Raw genomic sequence first — 24,397 nt, 5'->3', positions numbered from 1 at the left:
ATGGCTGCTGGAAGCTGGTACCACATCTGAAGAAAATACCTACGTCTCTGGGTTTGAGAAAGACTCATGGATATTGTTCAATATAAGGTTCAGAAGCAAATAAACAGACACCATCCATTAGAGCAATGATTCTCAACCTTCCTAATGTTACAGTTTAATACAGTTTCTTATGTTGTGGTGAGCCCCAACCATTAAATTATTTTTGTTGCTACTTCATAACTGTAATTTTGCTACTGTTATGAACTATAATATAAATATCATTGTTTTCTGATGGTCTTAGGTAACCCCTGTGAAAGGGTCATTCAACTCCCCAAAGAAGTCCTGACCCACGAGTTGAGAGCCACTATGTTAGAGAGATAGTGAAAGAGCAACATTTGTCTAGTGTGCACCTCTCCAAGTAATTTACAGCTGTTTTAAGAATTTCACTATGAACCCACCTAAGAGGAGCATACTCCAAGACTTTACCAATAAAGTTCAAAATATGCTAGTATTAATATAGCTGGAACAAAAATGGGGACTTAATGCCTGGAAGTTTGTCAGCTGATTAATCATTCCTTTGTAAGCACTTTTTTTACTTTCACTGTTGAAACATCAATCTGCGGTACACTGGCTAAAGGCCAAGCCGGCTTTCGCCTTGGCATAGGACCATGGCTCTGTGCTTCTTGTCCACTTATTAATGCTGCAGACTTCCTATAATTCAGTCTAAAAATAGCATTCTGTGAACAACACTGAATTTGTGGTTGAGCCCCAGTAAAAAGCCACTCAAGTATATGTATGTCCCTAGAGAGAACAATGTATGTCCCTAGAGAGAACAAACCCATCACTTGCTATGCTTCTCCAAAACCTTAATTTTTTTTTAGCCTAAAGTATTTTTTTATTAGTTCAAATTAGTAAAAGCTTGTTTCACGTGTCAATCCCTTCTCCCTCTCCCTCCCCTCACCATCACCCCTCCTACCCCACCCCGACCTACCCTCCACTCCCCAGGCAGGGTACGGCCCTCAACAGGGGCTCTGCAAAGTCCACCATATCATCCTAGGCTGGGCTTAGGCCCTTCCCCATGTGTCCAGGGCAAGAGTGCATCCCTTCATGTGGGATGGGCTCTCAAAGTCCCTTCTTACACCAGAGAAATTACTAATCCACTACCAGGGGCCCCCTAGAGTGCAGAGGCCTCCTCATTGACATCCATGTTCAGGGGTCTGGATCAGTCCTGTACTGGCCTCCCAGACAGAATCTGGGGTCGATGCCTTCCCCCTTGTTCAGGCCAGCTGTTTCTGTGGGTTTCACCAGCCTGGTACCGAGCCCTTTGATCTTCATTCCTCCCTTTCTGCAACTAAGTTCCAGAGTTCAGTTCAGTGTATATCTGTGGATGTCTGCCTCTGCTTCCATCAGCCACTGGATGGGGGCTCTAGGATGGCATAAAAAGTAGTCATCAATCTCATTTTAGGGAAGGGATACAATCCTCTTCACCAAAGAAATTAGGAAACATGAAGGACTCTAGGGGATAAATGCATGGACCCCAGGAATGGGAAGGGGCAGGAACTCTTGAGCTAATTGGAAGCATGAGGGTAGGGGAGAGGGAGCTGCCAGAATGAGAGCAGGAGAAGAGGAGAGAAGAGGAGGAAATAGAGGAGCAGAAATATTGAGTTGGAGGAAGAATAGAGGAGAGCAGGATGAGAGATACCATATTCGAGGGAGCCATTTTAGGTCCAAGGAGAGATCTGGCACTAGGGAGATTTCCAGAGACCTACAAGGATGACATGAACTGACAATCCAGGCAATGGTGGAGAGGATAACTAAAACCTTAATTTTTATCAAAATATAATGTAAAAGAAAAACTAGAAGGAAAGTGGGGAGAGAAGGATAAAAATGAAATGCTGATTCTCCCCTCACCTTCTATCCCCTCAAAAAAATCAGTCTAAGTCATCTCTATTTTTAATGCTCAAGACCAATGTGCTGAGGAGATTGAAACCACAGAAAAGGGATTTTATTAGAGACCTTATTTCCAAATGGAACTCTGTTGCGCTCATCTCAGATCTTAGTCTGCATTTCCTCATCAGTTTGAACTGCAAAGTCTTCATGAAAAACTATGGGTTGGACTGCTTCCTCATCTGATATCTTGCAGAATCCTCTTTTCTGAGTGTTTTTAGACAAAAAAAAATCATTTTGATTGTAGGCTCCCCTAAACCATATGCCTCATTTTGAAGTGTCTGGCCCTCTGCTTAGCTATGCCAATCCTCAACTATGGGTGGTGATTCTCTAAATCTATGATTGATTTTGGACACAGAAGAACTTGAACAAGACAAATGATGTTTGGCAACCTGTGGGGGCTGCCAAGGACACGGATGAAGAATGACAAGGGATGTGTTTCATCATCACAATGAAGACCAGCGAGGATGATATGATCTGGAGAGATGCCTGGAGAGATGTGAATTGTATGTGCAGCTGGCATACTGGAGTCAGGAGCTGATGGAGAACTCCCAAGGAATGCATTGTTTGCCTTTCAGAGAAATTAAGGGAAAGGAAATATCACTCTACAGTTTCATACCTGATAGCAAAGAGAAGCTGGGAAATTGCTGTTCCTAAGCTGTTTCCGGGAGATATGGTGGGGAGCCAGGGTTACAGGGAGGTAACAGAAACTGGTACGGCCCAGAGAAGATGGGGCTTGGCTACCTGCTTCTCAATCAGCTTAGAAGTGATAACAGTGTCCTGGCAGAACTGGGGAGTGGAAAGAACCAGGACTTTGGGATAACCCATTTGTTCCTGCTGTTTGCTGAACATCTCTCTGCCTGTGGACCAAGGGAGCTGGGCACACACTGACTCCATGGCTGCCTATCTAATAGTCTGAGAACAAGGTACTTAACATCTCTAAAAACAAAACAAAAATTGGGGATCACAGATCCAGATCAATAACCATTTCCATAAAGGTAGGATGAGACGGTTTATGAATGGAGATAGCATAAGATCACTTATGAATGGAGATCGAACTCCATCTCTCTAAGCCTGATTGCTTAGCTTTTAAGAAAAGACAGTAAGGTCTGTCTCACAGCACCATTGTAATGTTTAGGTGAAGGGAAAGGAAGATGAGGTCTCTCCAAATGCATATACACGAAAATAGTAGCTAGCAGTTTTGGGAGTCCTTAGGTTAGCACACACAAGCAAAATTAAGCAAAGTCAAACTTTGAGAGCATCTTACTGAGGACAAATGAGAGTGGTAATTTAGAGAAAGGCACCCGAACCTTCAAAAGTTGGTTCGTTATATAGTATAAGAAACCCTAGAATAAAGGAAGCTTGAATTGAGCCCCTCATTTATTTTGGTTTTAGATGAAAAAAATCAGCTCCACCTGAACAGGTTCTTGTTAGGCCTTAGGTCACTGGGTTCCACTTCAGGAGACACAGAGGAGCAGCTGGCTCCTCATGTGCCCTGGGAAGCTTCCTCTCCACCCACAGGCAAATCTCACTGACTGCATCACAAAAGGCAAAACTCCAAAACTATGGGAGAGTGCAACCTACTGCAAGTGTTTCCTAAAAACTGAGGACAAGAACAGAGACCACAACCCCCAGCATGGTGGAGGGAAAGGGACCTAAAGTAGGAAGCTAGATGACCATGGTGCCTCATTAGGCATGGTGAGAATAGGCTGCCCATAAATCCCATGTGTTCTGTCCTGACTGCTGAAAAGGCCTGAGCTTTGAGATTCCTGTAGTTGCTGGGATCTGATCATCTGTGATTGCTGGTTTTAAAATAATTTGGGATTCTGATATTTCATCTAAATACAGAAGCCTAGAATGAGTGAACAATAGTTGCATTGTCCCACCCTTCTAGCTAGAAGGCACCTAAAACACCTGAGTATCTCTCCAGGCAATATACTCAATGCCTGGCCCTTCTCAGGGAACCTCAGAAGGTCTCCTTTCTATTCTATGAACGTAATGCCAGGAATTGACTAATTAGATAAGTGTTGACTGTAAAGCCGTGTGTGTGTGTGTGTGTGTGTGTGTGTGTGTGTGTGTGTGTGTGTGTGTGTGAAGAAGCCTCAGTATATTGGACCCATTAGCTGGCTTGAACAAGGATGATTTTCAACATTATCTACAGATCTTCTGTAAAAGACCCAGTGACTATGATCCTCAGACAAGAGAAATGATGAGATGATCTGGAGAAATACAAGACTAAAGGTCTCCCATGAGGGTCAGGTGGGACAGAGATGCATAAAAGAACACAGCTAAAATCCCTCTTGAGGCATATAATACTTGGGGGGAGGAGCTATGCATGAGATTAGAGGTGATGTATGTTTCCAAATGACAGGGCAGAGGGACGAAAACGGTGGCTTTGCTGTCCGTGTACCCTGCCTCAACAGAATTTGATGCTGGGACATCTACAGATAAGAGTCAGAAAAGAGGGCTGGAATGGTGGCTTAGAAAGTAAAGTGGTTGCTATGCAAGTGTGGGGACTTGAGTTCAATCCCCAGAATCCCCATTTAAAAAGCCAGGTGTGGTAACATTCACTTGCAATCCCAGAACTGGGGAAGTGGAGGCAGGTTTTTCCCTGGACCTTGATGAACAGCCAACCTGACTGAACAGGTGTACTCTAGGTTCAGTGAGAGGTCCTGACTCAAAAAGAAAAAAAAAAGTGGATAGCAAATGAGGAGGACATCTGAGATAGATCTCTAGCTCTATATACAAGCACACACACTATAACCCCCACATGCTCACTCAAAAAGAACTTGTCTGTTTTTCTTTCTCTCCCTCTTTACTTCCTTCCTTCCACATTGCTTTGTTTTTCTTATTTTATTTTGTATATTTTACTGGCCTTCTGTGTGCCAGTTTCTGGAGATAAAAGGCTGATCAACTGCCCTTGCAACTGGGACCCCAGCACCAATGGGAAGCAGACATCTCTCTAGCTCATTATAATACAGGGCAATAGAGATCCATTCACAAGCATGAACATTAAGGGGAAACTCATTTGATCTCCTTGCGTGTTATGTAACTACAGTCTGGGCTTCACGGGAGCACACGGATGGAGCAGCCAGGAGCAATCCAGAAGCTGAGTGTCAAATTATTGAGAAATCACTCCTTTGCTGTGTGTCAGCACAGCATGTAGCTGGAAGGCTGTTGCTTGATGTAAATCCACGAGAAGGCGGGCCAACACTGCAAAGGTAGCTGCACTCTGGGCACCAGTGCCAAGAAATCAAAGCCACATCCCACCAGCAACTACCCAGAGAGTCCTCCCAAACATTAGCCTTGGGAATGCCAGTCCAAGCTCCAGAACACAAAGCTGTCTTAGCTAGTCTTGTGGGTATTTGCACTGGGGAAGAAGGCAGGCATAAGTACTCCATTAGCTTTCGTTGGGGGATTACGACTGTTCACACAAGATAGCCATGTTCTTTGGAAACTGTCACCAACAGCTCCCAAGGACAATTCCTAATTCCCTTACTTGCCGTATTAAGATTATAAGGCCCCATTTATAAATGTTAGTATTTAATGCTCTGCCATTGCAAACATGCAATCTCTGAGCTCCCTGGGAAATATAACCCACATACTAGAAAAGATACCTCTGTTTACTAAGGGAGGCGTGGAGAGATACTACTGTTCTCCATGATGTAACCAATGTCTCCTCTGGGACATTGGGCTCCCCTGCTCAGAGACTTAAGCACCCGGTATTTGTCTTTTAGGATGGTTGATGCTTTTGTTTCACTAAAAATATTCAAATGCTAATTGGTGATGTTTCTCATGCCTTGCAATTGTGATGGAAGGGAACAACCTAGCAGTCATCATATTCCTATTAAGCACTCATTCCTTCGGAGGTTTCCAACATTATCTGGACCTGTCACCTCTTCTTTGAGAGAGAAACTGTCGTCTCAATTGCCCTGACCCCTGACCACCTGGCCACTGCAGCTCTTCCAGTCAGTCCCTCCCTTGGAACTGCTGGGACCACAGTGTGGCAGTTTCCAATGCCAGGTTTGATCTGGCACTCTGAAGTGTATCTTTCTGCCTGAGATCTCTTCCCACCCTGTGTTCTTGCTCAGCACCTTCTCATTTGTCTGTGTTTCCACTTAAATACCAATTCTTTCTGGTAGTCCCTCCTCATAACATCACTCTTTTAGAGCACATATCAGTATTACTTACTTTCTATTGCTGTGATAAAACACCATGGCCAAGGCATTTTACAAAACAAAGTTTATTTGGGCTATTGGTTTCAGAGGCTTGGAATCCATCAGGCAGCAGGAATGGTGACTGGAGCAGTTGACTTGAGTCAAAATCACAAAGCAGGGAGACTAAACTGGGAATGGCAGGTGACTTTGAAACTTCAAAGCCAACCCCTAGTGACATGTTTTCTCCAACAAGGCCACACTTCCTACACTTTCCAAACTGCACCTTCAACTGGGGCCTAGGTGCTTACATGATCAAGACTATGGGGAATGTTCATCATTGCAGTGGTCACAGCAGCACATTGGGAAATGCTACTGATCCCCTGTGTTTCCCTCTACCACAAAGCTTAGTAGAGGAACTGAGTCCTCTGTGGTCACCATCAACTTCCTAGTACTCCTCCCCTTTTAGAGTACACAGAGAGCCTTTAGGAACCCATGAGATGTTTGCTGGATGTAGCTCAGATCACTTTAGTTATGAAGTGGATGGTGTGGATCTAGGCCATTTTGATGAACTCCTTATTTGTTTTTCTTTGACATTGTGTCAGAATCATGTGCAAGTATTGGTTCATCCCCTTCAATGAACAGTTTAGTGCTCAGAAATATAAAAGAAAAATCTAATTAAAGATGAGGACACAGGCCACATTATAGTAAGGGAGTCTACCATAGTTCGATTCAATGCTATCAGTGTCATGTGTCATCTCAGTCAAGCTGTTGGTGTTGCAGTGAAGGTATTTTGTAAATGTGGTTCATCTATGGTCAGTTAACTTTAAGTAAAGCTGATTACCCTCCATTAGGTGAAGGAGCCTCACTCACTGACAACATTAGGAATGAAAACTAAGGCTTCCTAGAGAAGAGAGCATTCTGCCCCAAGACCACACTCATGCATCCATACATCCTGACTCTTTAGAACCCTAATTCAGTGACAATTCATGAATATCTGCCAGAGTAAACGTAGCTTTCATTTTCAGACCTGTGGTTCAACAGAAGCCCGGTACCTGAAAGTTGTGCATGCTGCCTTGGACACAGACATAACTTCATGGAAGCCTCTTGATGATAGAGCACAGGATTCTTTTGCCTTTTAGAACATCTAGACACCATGCTGAGATCTCAGACACTGCTGGACTAGAACATACCACATACAGGGAGAACATATAGGCATCTATTCTATCATTAAAATCTAACCTTCAGGGTGTGTGTGTGTGTGTGTGTGTGTGTGTGTGTGTATGTGTGTGTCTACACAGGCATATGTACATACACATAACGACATGCATGACAACAGACATCTGTAAAACCTTAACAGATGTCCTGACAGGTTTGAACTGTACTCTGGTAACCAAGGGCATCCTGGTGTGGTAATTTCTCAGACATAACAAGCATGCAAAGCACTTTCAGTATTTTAGGGCCTGGTTAAGTACATTGTTGCTTATTTTCCTTTTCAAGTTGGTGACATACTAATGTTCTATCGGGTTTGACAGTGGAGAAATCACAAGAGATTTAGGACTTAACTCAAGGTCACCCATTCATCAGGTACTGGAACTTAAACTCAAGGCAATACATTACCATACCATACACATGAAGCTCCAAACACTGCCAAAGTCATCCTTTGCTCTTTTGCATATTGCTGAATGTCTTGTAAACCAGTTAGGTGAAGCAAAGTTCACCTAGGAAAAATGAAAATTCATGGTGGGAAATTTACTAGAGAGATTTTATATGGAAGGTTGATTATAATAATACTGGCTTAAACAAGCAGCCAGAAAAAGGTGAGCCAGCCCTACCACTACCAAAGTCACTCCTGGCCTACAGGTACAAAGACAGGCAGAGTTGCTGTCTGGCTGCCTGATAGAAGCTGGACATATAGATCATGGGTCCTGGGAGCTGCTGGAAAAGTGACCTGTGCTTCAGGGAGCATGTTATTTATTTTTTAAAGTATATAGTAGTCCTTCAAATTTTCGAGTTCACCTGGAACATGATCCTGGAAACAGGATCTTTACAGATGTAATTAAAGGATATCAACATAAAATCTTGTTGAATTTCAGTTGTGCCCTCAACTCAATGACTGGTGTCCTTCTAACAAGAGGAGATAACACAGAGTCAAATACAGCAAAAGGGCATATGGAGAGTGAGGGGCAGAGACTGGGATGGTAGAGTGATAAGACAGGAACACCAAAGATACTGGAATCATAACATCATGAAAGCACAAGGGTTCTTCAACAGTGTTCCCAACAGCATGGCCCTGCTTATTCCTTGTCTCCAGACCCAAAGTCCTAGGAATATACCTCACTTTGGTCTCCAATAGACCAAACCTTACTTGAAGCCACTTGGCAAATGATACCCAAGATCTGCCCGGCTTATGCAGAACTGGAAGAGTGCACAACTCAAACACTGCAGAGCAGATGTCCATGCCAATAGATGCCACAGATAAATTATGACCATGGAAAGGGAAAGAAAGGGGATATTGATTCTCCCAATCTCCCACACACTTCATGGGTCTAAGAGACATGGCATCTCCAGGGGCTGCCCAGGTTCAGCAAAGGAGCTAGAACACACCTCCTCTGGGTGAATTGGAGGCTCCATCAGTGTTCAAGTGGTAGTGGCCTTCAAAGTGAGATGAAGAATAGATAGTGAAATATTCAGTCTGCTGGTTCTGAAAAACAAACAAAAAACCAATGGTCCCTTTAAGACCAGAGTGGCAGCTGCTATCTAGTGCAGCAGCCACTACTAACTTCTCCTCTCCCTAATAGCAGAGGCCCCCAATCTGAAGGGCCCATTGGATAAGATAACTTGCATGAATAATCAATTGAAAAAACAATTGAAAAAAGGCACAGGCTTTCCTGGTTGAAGCTTCAGATAAAAAGGAGGATATTTTGAATTTGACAACCAATCTACCTTTAATCCTGTCAGGAAATAAACTCAAATCATAATCTGATGTTTGGAATTGCATAGCTTGGAAGGCGAAGTCATTTCCTCTGCTGGCTGTTTTTCCTCTCTAGGCAGTATGGGTGTGGGGAACCAGTGCCTGTGACTCATTCTCATTGGCTTCTGGTGGGCAACTGTTTTGTTTTTCTCAGCTTTGTTCTCTCTCTCTCTCTCTCTCTCTCTCTCTCTCTCTCTCTCTCTCTCTCTCTCTTCTTTTAAATTTCATACATTATCTTTTTCTAACATGTTTTTAAAAAATGTTTCACAATTAGGAGCAGCTCATTGAAGAATATTCCATAATGAGTCCCCACACCTTCTTAATAGATTTTTCTAGTCCAATTTGCCAGAGGAATGAGTCACTAGAAAAAAGAACTGGGGTTTGTGGGCTTCAGCCTTCTGTATCTATGACTGAATTTTCTCCACAGGGGTGATTTTCAGACCTTGGTTAGTAAAATGTCAAGTACCTGATTAATGCCCCTTGGGGTTTATATACAAGTACCCTCTAAGTCCCAGAGAGACCAAGTGATTAGCTTCACAGAGTAGCTTATCAGCACCAGGGTGTTTCATTCCCCTGCCTCAAAGGGGATGTGCAAAGAAAATAATTCATAATGCCAATGTCCATCTTTTGAGTATTTGGCTTGACCCTGACTCTGCAACAAGAGCTGTCATAGTTCTTTCAAGCCATCTAATATGAGGACCATGTATTCCCAGTTGCAGATGAGGAAACAGATTCAAGGAGTCTAAAGATCCTGGGCAAGAACTCACAGGTAGTAAATGGCAGATGTGGGATATTTGATCTAGGTCAATCTGGGTCTAATGGCTGAGTCCATCCCAACATCTGTCCTCTGTATCCAGATTTATACCACATTTAAAGAGATAGAGAGGGGTGATGAAAGACTTTGGACTCTGTATCTTACCAGCGACTTAAGCCGTTCATGCTCATGTTCCCACAAGTAAACAGAACAACAGTTCAGAGTTAATAGAGCGGTGATGGATCCAGACAAACTCAACCAAACCTTCCTCTTGCCCTTCAGAAATCTCTGTTACCTTAGCTGCATTAAAATAGTCACAACCTTCATCATTAGCTCTGGATGACTTAATGGCTCTGGGTCTGAACTTCCTCACCTGTAAAAGTGGGCCAAGAGGTGAGGAAGGTTAATGACAAAATTAACATGTGCAAGGACAATACTCCAGGGAGACTTAGACTAGGTGCTCCATAGCTATCACTAAGTTATGAATCAACAAATATTTGGGTATACCTATTGCTGTGTTAAATGAGAAGAAAAGTAAAGCACACCCGCCAAAGATAAGGACATGACCAACTCCAGAAGAAAAAGAAAATCCCAATACCAATGTGAATGCTGGAATTATAGAAAATAATAAGTGTTGCAGGGGAAAAGAGACACTTGCAATGGGGTTGCTCAGAGACAGGGTGGGGATTGAGTTGGTGCCATTGATGATATTAGAGGTTCGGATTGCTGTTAGCTAGGTGTGGTTTTCAGAGCATAGCAAGGCTTAACAGGATAGCCCTACCGGTGGACGGCAAGATAAGAGATTTCTACATCACAAATCAACTGTGTTACTAAGTACCTTGCCTAGTTCATCTGACTATTTTTTTTTAAGTAAATCTTTCTCAATGAAAGAAGCAGTGGATTAGGTGGTGATCTGCTTCTGCTCCTTGCCATGGAGATGTGGCAAGTCATTTTCAGTCTGCCTCCTTAAGATAGTACTGTTCAGAACAAGGGCCAACAAACTTTCTGGGAATGGCAAGATAATAAATTGTTTATGTACCACGTGGATTTGTTCCAACTGCTCATCTTTGTCATAGTACATAATCTTTGTAATAGTGCACAAGAGCTATAGAATAAAGAATGGCCAGATATGGCACAAAGAACATAGTTTCTCAACATCTGCTTTTGATGCCTGGAAAGAAGACAGGAGGGTTTATATGTAAGAAAAGAGCCTAAGCAGAGGCCTGAGGAAGGTATCCACCTAGCATACTTGAAAAGACTTGGATATAAAGAGTAGGTAGGAGCTAAGGTGCTGGCTCAATGAGTAATTCACTGGCCACACAAATGGAACGCCATGAGTTTGAATCCTTGGGATCCACATAAAAGAGCTTGATGTGGGGACCAGTGAGATAAGTTAATGGGAAAAGTTGTTTGCCACCAAGGATAATGACCCAGAGTACAGTGGTTCACAACACACACACACACACACACACACACACACACACACACACACGATTAATTATTTAATTATAATTAATTTAAAGTCTAGTGCTCTTTTGATGAAATGGGAGGCAAGCTCATAAACCAGCTGGTATGTCACATGCTATAGCCGAAGAGAGAGAGAGAGAGAGAGAGAGAGAGAGAGAGAGAGAGAGAGAATCATGCTTCAAACAAAAATGAAAGGTGAGAACCTATACCTAAGGTTATTCTCTGACCTCTATACATGGGCCACAGCACAGCATAAATATACCTGCACTCACCCACAGACAGACAGACAGATGCACACACACACAATACACATACATAGCCCAAAAATAGATTTTTAAAACATAGGTGGTTCACACTCAGTTATTATTCAAAAAGGATAGGATTCAAATGTTTGTGGCAGATAATACCAACCACATACTGACTCTAGGACACCAGCCTCATTGTAGCTCAAGGCCAACACCGACAAGTACCACTTATTTTTTCAACTCTGTAGATGAATTGCACCAGATGAGTGTGAATGTGCAGCTGAAGATAATCAGAATCCTCCGAGGGAACTATCAGATAAAAAAGAAACAAAGTAAAATAACAGGCTATCCACATTTGCTAGGCTCTCTGTTAATGTAAAATTGCAGGAATCATGAGAATTACCCAAGTCCTCCCTGCCCAGCCAGCACAGACATATGCATCTGGGTCCAGCATTCTGTACTGAAGAAGCAATCAGTCATTTATTGGATGAATAGATTGATCACTTCTAGGCCCACAGGACTGTGCCTGATTTGTCTGCTACTGACAAATGACTCCTTGCTGTTAATCTGGCTTCACTATCTGGCCCATCCATCCATGCATGTTCATTCAGCAAATCCCCCTTGTCAGGATCCCAGGAAGTTAGAATAGAAGCATGCAGAGCAAACCTAGCCTACACTCTCACTAAATCTGCAAAACAGCATCCTTAGAGCCTTTTGAGGATGAGCAGGGACCCTCTTTCGGGTCCTAACTGGCCTAGGCAGCCACACATGTTGAAAAACTTCATATTCAAACATATTCAAGGCCCAGTCTCCTCTTGAGCCTTTCTGGTCCTATCCTATCCACAGCTGCCTGAGATTCCAGGAGATACTGTTCAGTAACTCTATAGGAGATACTTAAACTACAGCCCTGCATGAATGTTGCTGCAGATGTCAATACAGACATGTTGGTTGTTACCTTTCTTTTCATGAAGTTTCATGAGGAACTTGGTAGCAGGTGCAACTTTGCTATAAAATTGTTCTTCGAAATCAATGAAGTATTATTATGCTGAGTTCTCTCTCTCTCTCTCTCTCTCTCTCTCTCTCTCTCTCTATCTCTGTGTGTGTGTGTGTGTGTGTGTCTGTGTGTGTGTGTGTGTGTGTGTGTGTGTGTGTGTGTGTGTGTGTGCTTGTGTGTGTGTGTGCTTGTGTGTGTGTGTGTGTACATGCAGCATAGGGAAAAACAAGCCATTGTGGTCTGGCTCATACTTACAAAAAAAGTCAGTGGGTGGGACTATGGTGGATTCAATAACTTCCAAACCAGATTTTCAAGAGCACAGATCAAAACTCCAAGAATTGGTTAGGTCCAACAGAAACCTACTTCTCCAACCATCTTCCTGATTTTATATTGTAACTGTTGCAGGGCTTTTTGCTGCCAGGATGTGATGATGCCTTGCTGCTTAGGAGACTGGCTCTTATCTGAGATAGTTCTGCCACCTACAGCACACAGCCCTGCAAAGCCATCAAATCAGCATAGCAGACTTGATGGCTTATCTGCATACATGAATAAAGGGGTGGGGCTGCCTTTCCAGCCTAGGACCTCTTCACTGTTGAGAAAGGGCTCTGGGGATTCTTGATTAGCATGCAGAGATATTTCAGTGATAGAAAGATATTTTCGTATTAAAATGGAAGAGAGATTTTAAGAATTAGCTTCTGAAACAAAAATCCCAACATCCAGAGAGGAGAGTATGTGTAGCTTTCCCAACCCATACCTTGCTTGATGCTGGTCTCCCTTCCTGGGTCCAAGCAGGTCATCTTTGTCATCCAGCCTGTCATGTAATGAAAAACAGTTTTGTCAAAATGAGGTGATTTCCTGAGACACTTGAACTGTGAACCAAGGGTAGATTTCTTAATCTGTTTAAATCATTTCTAAGGGGACAATATGTCCCCGGAGGTCAGAAGGTTATTTTCACTTTTTTGTGTCCCCAACACAAAAGCCTAGTTCCTGACAGCTGAGTGTGAAGCTCACCAGATGTGTGTTGATGTCAAGAAATGAAGTGTGGTGTTCACTGTCTGTGCTTCCTAACAATCATGTCACAACATTGGCTGCACAGAATGCTTGTGTGTGAGACACATTGCCTCAAATTCTCTCAGTCCAAGGTGGGTATCTGTTTTGCAGATGAAATTGAAACCCTGAGCTATCCTGCAGTGTGTTGAGGATAGACACCTGGTGACAGTCAGGTTCCATACTGAAATGTACCAGTGTGTTCCACTCACCTGTATCTTTTATAGCCATCATGATTGCATGCACAACAAAAAGCAATGAATTAAAAGAAAATAATTGGAAAACTCCTTTTTATTTCTTTTTGTTAAAAAAAATCACAAAAAAACAAACAAACAAAAAAACACAACTGTTTCCCAGTCCCTGGCATTTCTCTGGAAGTTTTTCTTGCCATAATCATGACTGCAAACATCTCTGGGTCTGCCTGAGTGTGACCTGGCCCTGCTCTGAGTGGTGACTGGTTTTCAGATCTGCCAGGAGAGACCATGTAGCATCTTTCCCAGCAAGTGTTCTGCATATCCTTTGAATCCAAACAAAGAATTCTTAGCAGGAAAATGCACACATAGAGCCCTCACCATGTTGGGACACAGAGTTAATTGTATGATAATTCTATCCCTTTTGCTAATTTCTTTTTACTGGCATTTTAGATCTCAAAGGGGACCTAAACTAAGTATGAAGATCTGCTAGACTAAAGATCTAACAACTAAATCCAGGTCATATTACTTTGGGGATCTATAATGTTGGTTACCCAAGGACCAGGAGAGAGGTTTTGTCATTCCTGTGCTATACATTGTATGTGTGTTACTCAGGCTTCAAAATTTCCCTTCTTGGGGCTGGAGAGATGGTTGAGTGTTAAGAGTATTAGATATTCTTCCAAAGGACCCAGGTTCAATTCCCAGCACCTACACGCCTGTTCACAACTTTCAGTAATTCCTGTTCCAGGGGATCTGACACCCTCACACAGACATGCAGACAAAACCCTAATGTACATTAGGTAAATAAATACTTTTTAAAATTTTTGGACAATCTCCCTTCTTCAGAAGAAACTGAAAGACATTTATAGAAGACCTTTTAAGTGGGGTTAGTGGATTTAGCAAATCTGCCTTTAACGAGTAAAGTCTTTCTAGGCATAGTGCATCTTGGTCCTGCTTAGAGTAGGGGAGGGAACTTGGGAAGTTGGAGGAAGTGAGGAAGGAATGCACAGAAACTGTAAACATGGCAGAGTATCAGTTTCCCTTGGGGAGCCTAGAATCTGTGGGGCAGAGTACCTGAAATTCTAGTAGTAAGTTATAGAATATGCACATAAGGGTTTTTTTTTTTAATGTGTATTTGGGGCCACACGTGCAGACTCTGTGAGGAGAAGGGGATGAACATCAAAGTCTATGTTTTCAGAGGTCAGACCATGTGGTTCTGATGGAAGCATGCCTTAGACTACTTGTTGGGCCTGGAACTGTCTTGTTGTCTTTCTAAGAATTACTACATAAAAGCATCTGTTCATCGGAGCCAGTACTGGGACCTGGAGGTAAAAAGCGAAGTGTCAGCATTCCAAGAATCTATGCCCTAGTGGAAAAGAGACTTGGAAGCATGGGGCTGCAGAGGCAGCTTAAGTCTGTGAAGCAAGCAGAAAGGGCTGGATGCAGTGGGAGGGTCAGGGAACACTACTGTAGTTTACACTTCGAGGTAAGGGGGTGGGGAGGGTAACAACAGCCTTGTATATCTTCAAGGATGGGACAGACATCCAGAAAGAGGAGAGAACAAAACTCGGGGGGCAGAAAGCCTCTAAATGGGAGATTCTAAAGGTGAGAGCTGATGTAAGGGGAGAGGCCATAAGGAAAGCAACATGAGCCAGAGGCTGCACATAGACCTTTCCTAAGGCAAACATGATTTGCACAGGGGCAGGCATATGCTAATATTTTCATCACTGTAGCCCCCAAGTGTCATGGATAGTTCATTCCAAGTCACAGGCTTTGTCCTAGTAGGAAGAGTGTTCCTCAGTGTGGTGTTGTTCTGACATACCTACAACCAAAGGAGTCCAAAAATGTCTATGGTCATCCTAACTGATTTTGTCTTTTCGTTTCACTCAATCGTTGTCATCAGATGTTTTGGATCAAAGTAAAGCAGAAAATCTAAATAAAGAAGGCAGCACAGTGACTAAATGTAGAGTCAGAGTAAATTCCCCTACATAGAATGACTACAGACATGTTTCACTTACATGATCTTCATGGGTAAAATAGAAATAAAAATGAGCCCATGAATAAAAACACATATGGTGTTCATCATCTGCCTTTATGAGAATCAGCATCGAGAAGCACCACCTTGTTCTACAAAGTTTAAAAGATGCATTTTCCCACCAGATAACCAGCATTGTGTAAGCCAGCACTGGGCCACAGTGTGAGGTTATACAAACAAGAACAGCAGCCTGAGCTGAAATCAGAGCAGTGTGCTCCAAGGAAAAGAGCTTTTACTTTACCCAGAGAGAGGCCTCTGGACTCATTAAAGAGCTGTCTGTGTCCAACCCCAAGCCTCTACAGGAATGTGTGTGTGTGTGTGTGTGTGTGTGTGTGTGTGTGTGTGTGTGTGTGTGTGTTTATGTGTGTGTGTGTGTGTGTGTGTAAATCACATTCAGCTGTAACACCATGTTATAAATGATGCTACATTAAGTGGGTATAATCAAGTGTGGGTAATATTTCTTTCCTTCAATCTTACACAGAGAAAATCAAAACCAGGAAAAAAAGAAAAAAGAACCCTTAACTTGTCTAATGGATTCCAGCTGTTAGAATTATTATTGTAATTAATATGATCAAGTAGCAGAACACTGGTGACTTTGAATTCCTTGCAGTTGTGTGTAATACTGGAGCCAATGCAGGAACTGATGTCAAGACACAAAACCTACAACCTCAGTCCCAGAGACTGCCTGAAGACCTGCCTGTTTCAGAAGTGGCAGCGGATGGTGGCACCGCCAGGTATGATCTCAATTCCTCACCATCTTTGCAAATATGCTCTTAGAAGTTCTGGGGATGAAGGGCTATCAAAAGGAAAAAGATGATGATGATACATTCATCTGGAAGGGTTGGTTACCAAGAGTATTCCAGCCATGATTTGGCATAAACATGTAAAACTCTTTAAAGATATAGTTACTATGTGTATACAGATGTGTCAACATGCTACTACATTGGATATATCTTGATACAGAACAAAAAACAAGTAAATTAATAATCCCTACCATATAGTGCCATGGATCAAATTTTCCCAATAAATCCTTGTCCCATTATTCAAGCCCCAACATTTTTCCTATTTGAATATGTTTTTCTTGAGGAAGTCTAGTTTCCTTCATTTTCTTTACAGCCCCCTGAAATATTTTAAGAATCTTGAAGTTAATAAATAGCATTTATTAAAGACCAGAGACTAAACCATTGGCCGTTCTTACATCTGAGAAGCCCCAATCTCACCAAGGCTAAGACAATAAGAATATCAAGGTGTAAGAGAGACAGGTTGTCATAAGACATGGCAAGCAACTTTGCCAGCAACAGGTTAGAAGTAATACTTTGTTGACACCTTGCATCTTCTGAGGTACCTACAGGTCCTTGCTTCCTTTGCTACAAAGAGAAAAGATAGGCAGGTTCCCAACTTTTCTAGTGGTAAGAATATTTTTAATTCAATTATGAAAGTGGTACCTGTAGTTTGCTCCTACAGTACTATTAGGGAATTGCAGATATATAATTAGACTGAACAATTAAATAAAAAGCATGTCATAGCTACGTGCAGAAGAAAAAGAGTTTCACAAATTTTGTGCTAGAAATAAATCAAACATTTTCTTTTATTATTATTTTTAGATTACACAAAATGGGGACATTTTAAACAGCTCTCTTTTCAGTGTGTATGCTTAGTTGCCTCATATATATTCTTGCCCTGACGCCCATTCCTCTTCCCTTTTCCCTATACAGCAGAACCCACAAGGCAACCAACAACCAAAAGGAGAAAAAGAAAAAATTCCACGAGCAGCACTTCCAATAGTAGTGCTGGGAATACCACCAACAGTGCCGGCAGCAAGAAGAAGACCCCGGCCGCGAGCCTGAGCCTGTCCAGTCAGGTACCTGTAAGTCTCACTTTGCTTTTAGGCCTGAAGCCTTGCCTTTTCTCATCACCCAACTCAAGGGGCTGGGATTCCTTTATGAACTTAAGAAAAAAAGAAAAAGAGAAGGGTTCTGGGTAGTTTGGCAGTGGGAGGAGGAGCACAGCAGGGACAGGGTGGGATGGGACAAGAGGTAAGAATCCTGCCATGGTAACATCCCCTGCGAAGGAGGAATTAGGAGGGAATATTAAGAGTCCGTGCTGTGATGGGACCTGAATTAAAAAGCCATCAGAGTCACTGACAGGAGATATGGCACTCAAGGTTTAATTAAAGCATCACTTAGCAGCATGCCTGGTGGCATATTAAGGCCTCTCAGCTGCAGCCTTGGAGACCCAATATGCCCCTGGAAACTGGTCCCCTGAGCTCTGGCCCCATACTGTAATTTGCCTGGGTCTTCCCAGCATGGGCCTCCCTGTATTTAAGAGTCAGGAAATTAGCTTGCAGCCACTAGAAATGTAGCTGGGTAAACTTTTCTCTGGTGCATCACTAGCTCATGTAGAGCCAGCCCCTGGTTTGATCTCACATCTTTTGACCCCGGCCTCTTCCATTCATTTCTGGGCCTGGACAAAGGCCACTTGCAAGGAGGGCTGGATATAACCTTGAAAGTGAGTGTTGAAAGTAGCATCGGAAGAGAGTAGACTGTGAGGCTTTCTTCATCACTGGTTGATTCTTCCCAAACTGAACCTTGGCCTTTCCTGCCTCCAAATTCTCACTGCAGTATAAGACTGTCACTTTCAAATATTCCTCTTCTTATAAACACCTGCTGCTACCACTTGCCATGATTCCTTGAGGGTTCTCTACACATGCTCATGACAGTCACCAGGCATTTGACTCTGTTGAATCCTGACCCTCCCTTGACACTGTGACTTTATAGGTATGCTTCTCCTATGCTGTGGCCTCCTTACCCATCACTCTCACTCTCTATCTGTTGTCCTCACCAGCCTCTTTCTGATCCTGCTTCATCTCTTCCATAAGAGTAAACTTCCATCTGGAAATTCCCCATTTGCAAATGTGCCTCTCTAATCTGCTCCTTGCCCCACTTCTTATTGGTCAGTTCTCTTTAGACAAAATAAACCCAGGGCTCAAGGATTCCTTGAGTCTCTGGAATTCTTCCAGTCTTCCACAAACTGGGGTATGGTTTCCGTGTTCACTGCATTGGAGAGAAGGATATAGTAGAAATAATAGCCACCAGCCAAAGACAGACCATTATAATTTTAAGATCTCTAAGAATTATTATTTCAAGTAATACAATGAGTTTCCAAGCAATCTTTATTTTCAGACTAGACCTTTGCACTCAACTATGCCTGATGGTCAGAGGGAAAAAGTTGGCAGAGAAAATCTTCATTTTTTATTAAGGCATCAAAGAGTTGTACCTGCTCCTTGTTGCACTGGAATGCAGCTGGAGAACAGAGAAAATGTCCCCATCTAAATAAATGGAGTGAAAATGTCCATATACGTAGTTCATGTATTCCTCTAGTCCTGGGCTTAGAAACTAACATTTGTTAGATTCCTCTAGCAAACAAAGAAAATGGAATTAAGAGAATCCTAGAATCACAATGTTGCTACTGTAAAGCATGGATGCTGAAGGAATTTAGGTCTGCCCAAGGAGAATTCTCTAAGATCCTACTGTATGTAATACTTACTGTGCAGGGTACTAACAACCCCAAGATTAAAAACCACTTGAAAAATGAGGCCAAGGATGCCCTGTCATTAAGGAGCTCACTACTTAACTTGGGCATGACCAAGAAGTTCCCTCTTTCATGCCAGCTCACAGAGCACAATGTTGAGGATTCTGGCAGGTACTGTTTGGTAGGCCATCCATTAGTGATGTCTACCATGAGTGTAAAAGTTGAGAGTAAAAGTGTACCTTATATATTTTGGCATATCTGGTCTTGGTGGAATCATTTTCAACTTTAACAAGCCCATAAGTTTTTCTATTTCATGATCCTTCTATCCTCCAAGCCAAGAACTGCATTTGGGTAGAGGATCTCTAACTTGGGGAGTGTTCATAAGTGTTAATTTTGTGTGAGCAAGACACCACTGAATAGAAAGATGCAGTGTCCCTGTACCATGAATTTTAAGGTATTTTCATTAAATAGAACTTGCAGATGACCTACAGATGCAGGGAAGATAATCAAGTTATGAAAATGTGCAGGTTAAGTGTCTTCAGGTTCAATGGATTTTAAACAAGAGTGACCACATCTTTTTAAGCACTTTCTACTGAATCAACATCATCTTATTGTTTGAATAGAAATGATCTGCAGGCATCAGCTGCCTGGTCCAATGAGCACAACTCTGGCCTGCAGAGATTCTGCAGCAACAGTGTATGTGTGTGTGCATGTGTGTGGCAAGGACTAGGGTTTAATCCTTGGATTCTGCTTCTCGCTTCATGAGCAGGGGCTAGGAGCCATCCCGAACTGCAGCCTCAACCCTGGGAGGGATGGAGACCTGTGTCATTCAACAGCAGTGACCCCTTCTGGCCAATTTAAGGAGAAGCATTGAGGGGCCCTGAAAGGAGTCACTTCCAGTCCTCCTCAGAGGTTGGTGGTCCTTGCACGGGGTATTAGTGAGAAGGTGTGAAATGGGCAAAAACCAGTGGCACCTCTAAGCTCCCAGCTCAGGAGCAGAGGTTAACCTCATGGGGAACCAAGGGTATGTGGGCTACTCTCAGATGGATTCCTGGGGCCCCTAGTGGGTCACCAAGGCTGGACATGGGAAGGAAAGTCATTCTCATTACTGAAGTGGGATTTCCTTGGGGGTGGGAACCTGCATTTCATATCCCCTAGCTAGCAGCAGCCTGGAATGTACAATGTATCTCCACTTACCATGTGTGAAGGTAACAAGTAGAGACAGCCGGAGCAGAGCATTGCTGTACTTCTGTAAAGGTGTGAAAGGAACCAAATAGAAACGTTCACAGAACTCTGTAAATGGCCTCAAGTATCAGGTGCATCTAAAGCCTAACGTTCTTTTTATAGCTAGCTACCTGTCAGTCAGATAAGTCACACACACACACACACACACACACACACACACACACACACACACGGAGAGAGAGACAGAGACAGACAGAGAGAGAGACAGAGAGATAGTTATGCTTCTAATTAAGAATGTTTTGAGAATAACCAATTAAGCCAATGTAGCAGCTCTCTGAAACTTAGAACGTTTACAAGTACCTATGCCTGGGCACATTTTCCAGCTATTTCTAGTGTGTGGGGGTGAGATGGGGTTCTCCACATATTACAAGCCTGTGCTAGAGCCCCACTGGAGTGACTCAAACCACTACATGCCTATTGTTTTTTTCTTGCATGAATGTCATTTTCTAATGCAGAGAACACATCTGCAATGCTGGGGACTTTCCTTCTAAAGTCACACTTAAGTCAGCCACTTCTTCCATTTCCCCTCTGCTTTTCAAACCACCCTTCACTTCTTCATACTCTTTCAGCTTCTCTCAGAGGCCTTGGAATCACAATACTAACACAGACCCACGTGGTTGGTTCTATGGCCCTCTCCTGCTCGGTGACACACAATGCATGTTCCCTATGTCCTTCCAAGTGTGTTCATTAATCCTCATGCTGTGCTCTGTCAATCTTTCCCTCCCTATTCTTTCTATCTCCTTCTATTCTTCATCATAAGTACAGCCTCCTAATTGCCTGTACCTAAAGTGACACTTTTTATCCACAAAACCCTGTGAGTAAAACGGTAGCCTCTCAGCTAACTGAATAATGTTCACAAGTCTGTGCGGTGTCTACATTCCATCTAAAACCATGTGGTGGATCTTCCCAGTCAGAAAGACAGTGTCTATTTTGCATCTCATCTTAAGAGTCCTCATGAGTCTCTTTACATGTCAGTGTCATTTCTGGCTCTTCATTGCCTAGTAAACACTTTCTTGGAAGCACCCAGTTCAATATCTGGTCAGTACCCTTAGTAGTACCTTTATTACTGAGTTAACCAAGCACACATTTTATGTATTTAGTCTACCTGGGCAATTTTTCCTTAAAACCTACCTGTTTGTTAGAATGACTAGTCAGAAAACATAGTGTAGAAACCTATTTATCATCTGATCCAAATAAAGAAGGGGGCAAGGAAGGAACAAACAAAACAGGGTTTTCTATCCCCAATAAGTGAGGTACTAATTAAGGAGTCTGTTCAGTGGACACCTTCATAGTTCTAAATGGTATATCAGAGAATTCTGCTCCCTTCTGCAGAGGCTAGACAAAGCTTCCCAGAGTTAAAAAAAAAATGCCCAGTGGTCAAACATTTTACTGAATTAACTTCCCTGTGAAGAGCTGTGCACCCATCACTCCTATACAGATGGCCTAGAAAGACTATTTGCTGTTTCCTAGAGGCTGAGAGCAACTCACCCTCCTCAATCCCTGAACCTTTAAGGAAGTGCTGCTAAGATTCTACCCAGAAGAATCTACCTGACAGATAGCCTGCCCCAGACCTGGATCACCATCCTCATATAATTCCCTTTAAACAAAGAAGCTGGAGCTGTGTTTTATGTGTATCCCTGCTCCTTCCCCTACCTCTACCCCGGTCCAGGCTTTTCCAGCTGTGGCTTCTACAGGAGCTCCCAGCTACAGTAGGTGTCTTTCTTGTTTGCATGGAAGGACAATTTGTACTTAAAGGAGTGATTACTTGGATTCTTCTTGCACACCCCCATCCCTGATGACTACCAGCTCCATTGGTGTAATTATAATTAGCTTGCTCTTCATCTTTCTTTTATGGTACCAGCTGGACAGACTGGTTCTCTTTACTGCCCAGATTGGTAGCAGGGTTGCCTGTGTGGAGATAGGTGACAGGCACCATGAAATAACAGATGGTAAATTCAGGGCTTGTTGGCAATCAGCAGGTTTTTGCTAATGACTTAATTAGCTATGCAAATTGTCAAATCAGTGTGAACATTGTTTTTATCGAAAACTTTACCTAAATTAATTACCATAATTAAGTAGCAGAATGTCAAGGATATTGGCTGCATAAAAGGACCTGGCAGAGTAGAGAAGAGAGGGATTCTGTCTTCAATTAAAATGTATATCATCCTGGGGACAGAGTAAATACCATTTGGAAGGAGTTGTGTGGGTATTGCAGAAAGGTACCTTACCTACCCATGTGTCCCAGCTCTCGCAAGTTGACAGCCCTCAGTGAAGGTGGCGATTTTTGGAAGTATTGCCAAAAAATGTTCTATAGCCCTCTCAAAAGTGCCCCGGGTCAGCAAGTTCAAAGCGTGGATTTTTTTTAATTTTGAAAAATCCATTTTTTTATTTCTGCAGATTGCTAGCATTGCTCGTTCTCCGGTGTCAGGCTGCGCACTAAGGACATAAACTCGCGTGGTTGTTACACATCAGGAGGCGATGTTTATTTCCTGTAGAAATCCAATATGCGTCTCGGCCCCCCCGACATTGAGACTTGACCCGGTTGTACAGCGCACACGAGTGTGTCTGTCCTAGGTCCCCCGAGCTCCTCCCACTGTTGTTTTAAGCTGAGCTTCTCTCCCCTAAGGTTTCCCTGTAATAATGTCAGCTGCTGTTCACAGGATGTGATGGTGGTAGGAGAGCCAACTCTGATGGGAGGTGAGTTTGGGGACGAGGACGAAAGGCTAATCACTAGATTAGAAAACACGCAGTATGATGCGGCCAACGGCATGGACGACGAGGAAGACTTCAACAATTCACCTGCCCTGGGGAACAACAGCCCGTGGAACAGTAAACCTCCCGCCACGCAAGAGACCAAATCAGAAAACCCCCCACCCCAGGCTTCCCAATAAAATGGGCTGCCCAGCACCTGATTCCACTGTCCATAGGCCCAGTGGGGAAGAATTCCAGTCACAAATCTCTACTATCAGGACAGGAAAGAGGTGAAATTTAAAACACACAAACAAAACGTTTCCATGCAAACATCTATTTCTAAACATAATGACCTGATTTTCTTTCTTGCAATTTTTTTTCCCCTCTTTAATTGAGAGGATTGTTCAAATGAGCCTTCGTGGCCTCTCTTTGGAGGCCTTTCCCTGAAGGTAATTAGAAGCAGCGGAGGCTATCGCACCTCCTGGCACGGTCTTACCTCCTCCCTCTTTGTGTTGAACTTCCTGTCCATGCACCCAGCGAAGGCCATGCTATCCGAACGTGCTCAGGGTCACAGTAACACACCGACCCCCCAGCTACAGACGTCTTTTTAATATTGTAAAATATTTTCTGCTTTTTGACTTGCATTTGGGAGTTTCTTGTTTCAGTAAAAAAAAAAAAAGAAGAAGAAGAAGAAAAGAAAAAATTGTTTTGAGAAAGTAATTTAAATGTACCTTCACACACACACCCTTCACTTTCCATTGGTTTTCCATTTGGCAAGAGCCCAAGAAGAGACAGCTAGGTGACTTTCTGGCAAGCTGATCCTAATTGGTTCTTGAGTCTGAGTTGTTTCAATTTAGGCCAAGTACTGAAACAAGGAATCATCAAAGATATATGGGTAGATTTTATTATGTACACAAAGACAAATGGACCCTGGGAAATGTATGCACCTGTGAACTTGCTGTGGGTCCAAATATTTTCAAGCCATGTAATCCATTAATTTTGTGGAAAGCTTAATAAATCTGAAACTTTTTGTATTTCTTCTTTTTTTAATTGTATCTGAGTTGATTGAGTTTTGGTGTTTTGTTTTTATTTTTCATGCTATATTTCTTGTATAATATTTTGTAAATCCTTCACCTGGTTCTT

The 24,397-nt window shown here is 42.8% G+C and overlaps 1 protein-coding gene across 6 annotated transcripts in view; it reads left to right on the top strand.

The window, feature by feature from the left end:
* LOC100773655 (LIM domain-binding protein 2) overlaps positions 1-23,454 on the top strand; it is a 344,587-nt gene extending 321,133 nt beyond the window's left edge. Inside the window, exons 6-8 of one of the 6 annotated variants that reach the window (XM_027386989.2) lie at positions 16,398-16,521; positions 17,506-17,648; positions 23,224-23,454. In XM_027386989.2, the coding sequence (XP_027242790.1) occupies positions 16,398-16,521; positions 17,506-17,648; positions 23,224-23,454 (498 nt within the window). Of the gene's footprint in view, positions 1-16,397; positions 16,522-17,502; positions 17,655-20,087; positions 20,193-22,960; positions 23,012-23,223 lie in introns of those variants that run through there. The other 5 variants (XM_027386988.2, XM_027386986.2, XM_027386994.2 and 2 more) reach the window with 5 other exon arrangements.
* The last annotated feature ends 943 nt before the right edge of the window (positions 23,455-24,397 follow it).

The sequence above is a fragment of the Cricetulus griseus genome, assembly GCF_003668045.3.
Source record: "Cricetulus griseus strain 17A/GY chromosome 1 unlocalized genomic scaffold, alternate assembly CriGri-PICRH-1.0 chr1_1, whole genome shotgun sequence".
NCBI lineage: Eukaryota > Metazoa > Chordata > Mammalia > Rodentia > Cricetidae > Cricetulus > Cricetulus griseus.
Note: the sequence above shows the minus strand (reverse complement) of the source record. Positions and strands in the feature narration are given on the sequence as shown.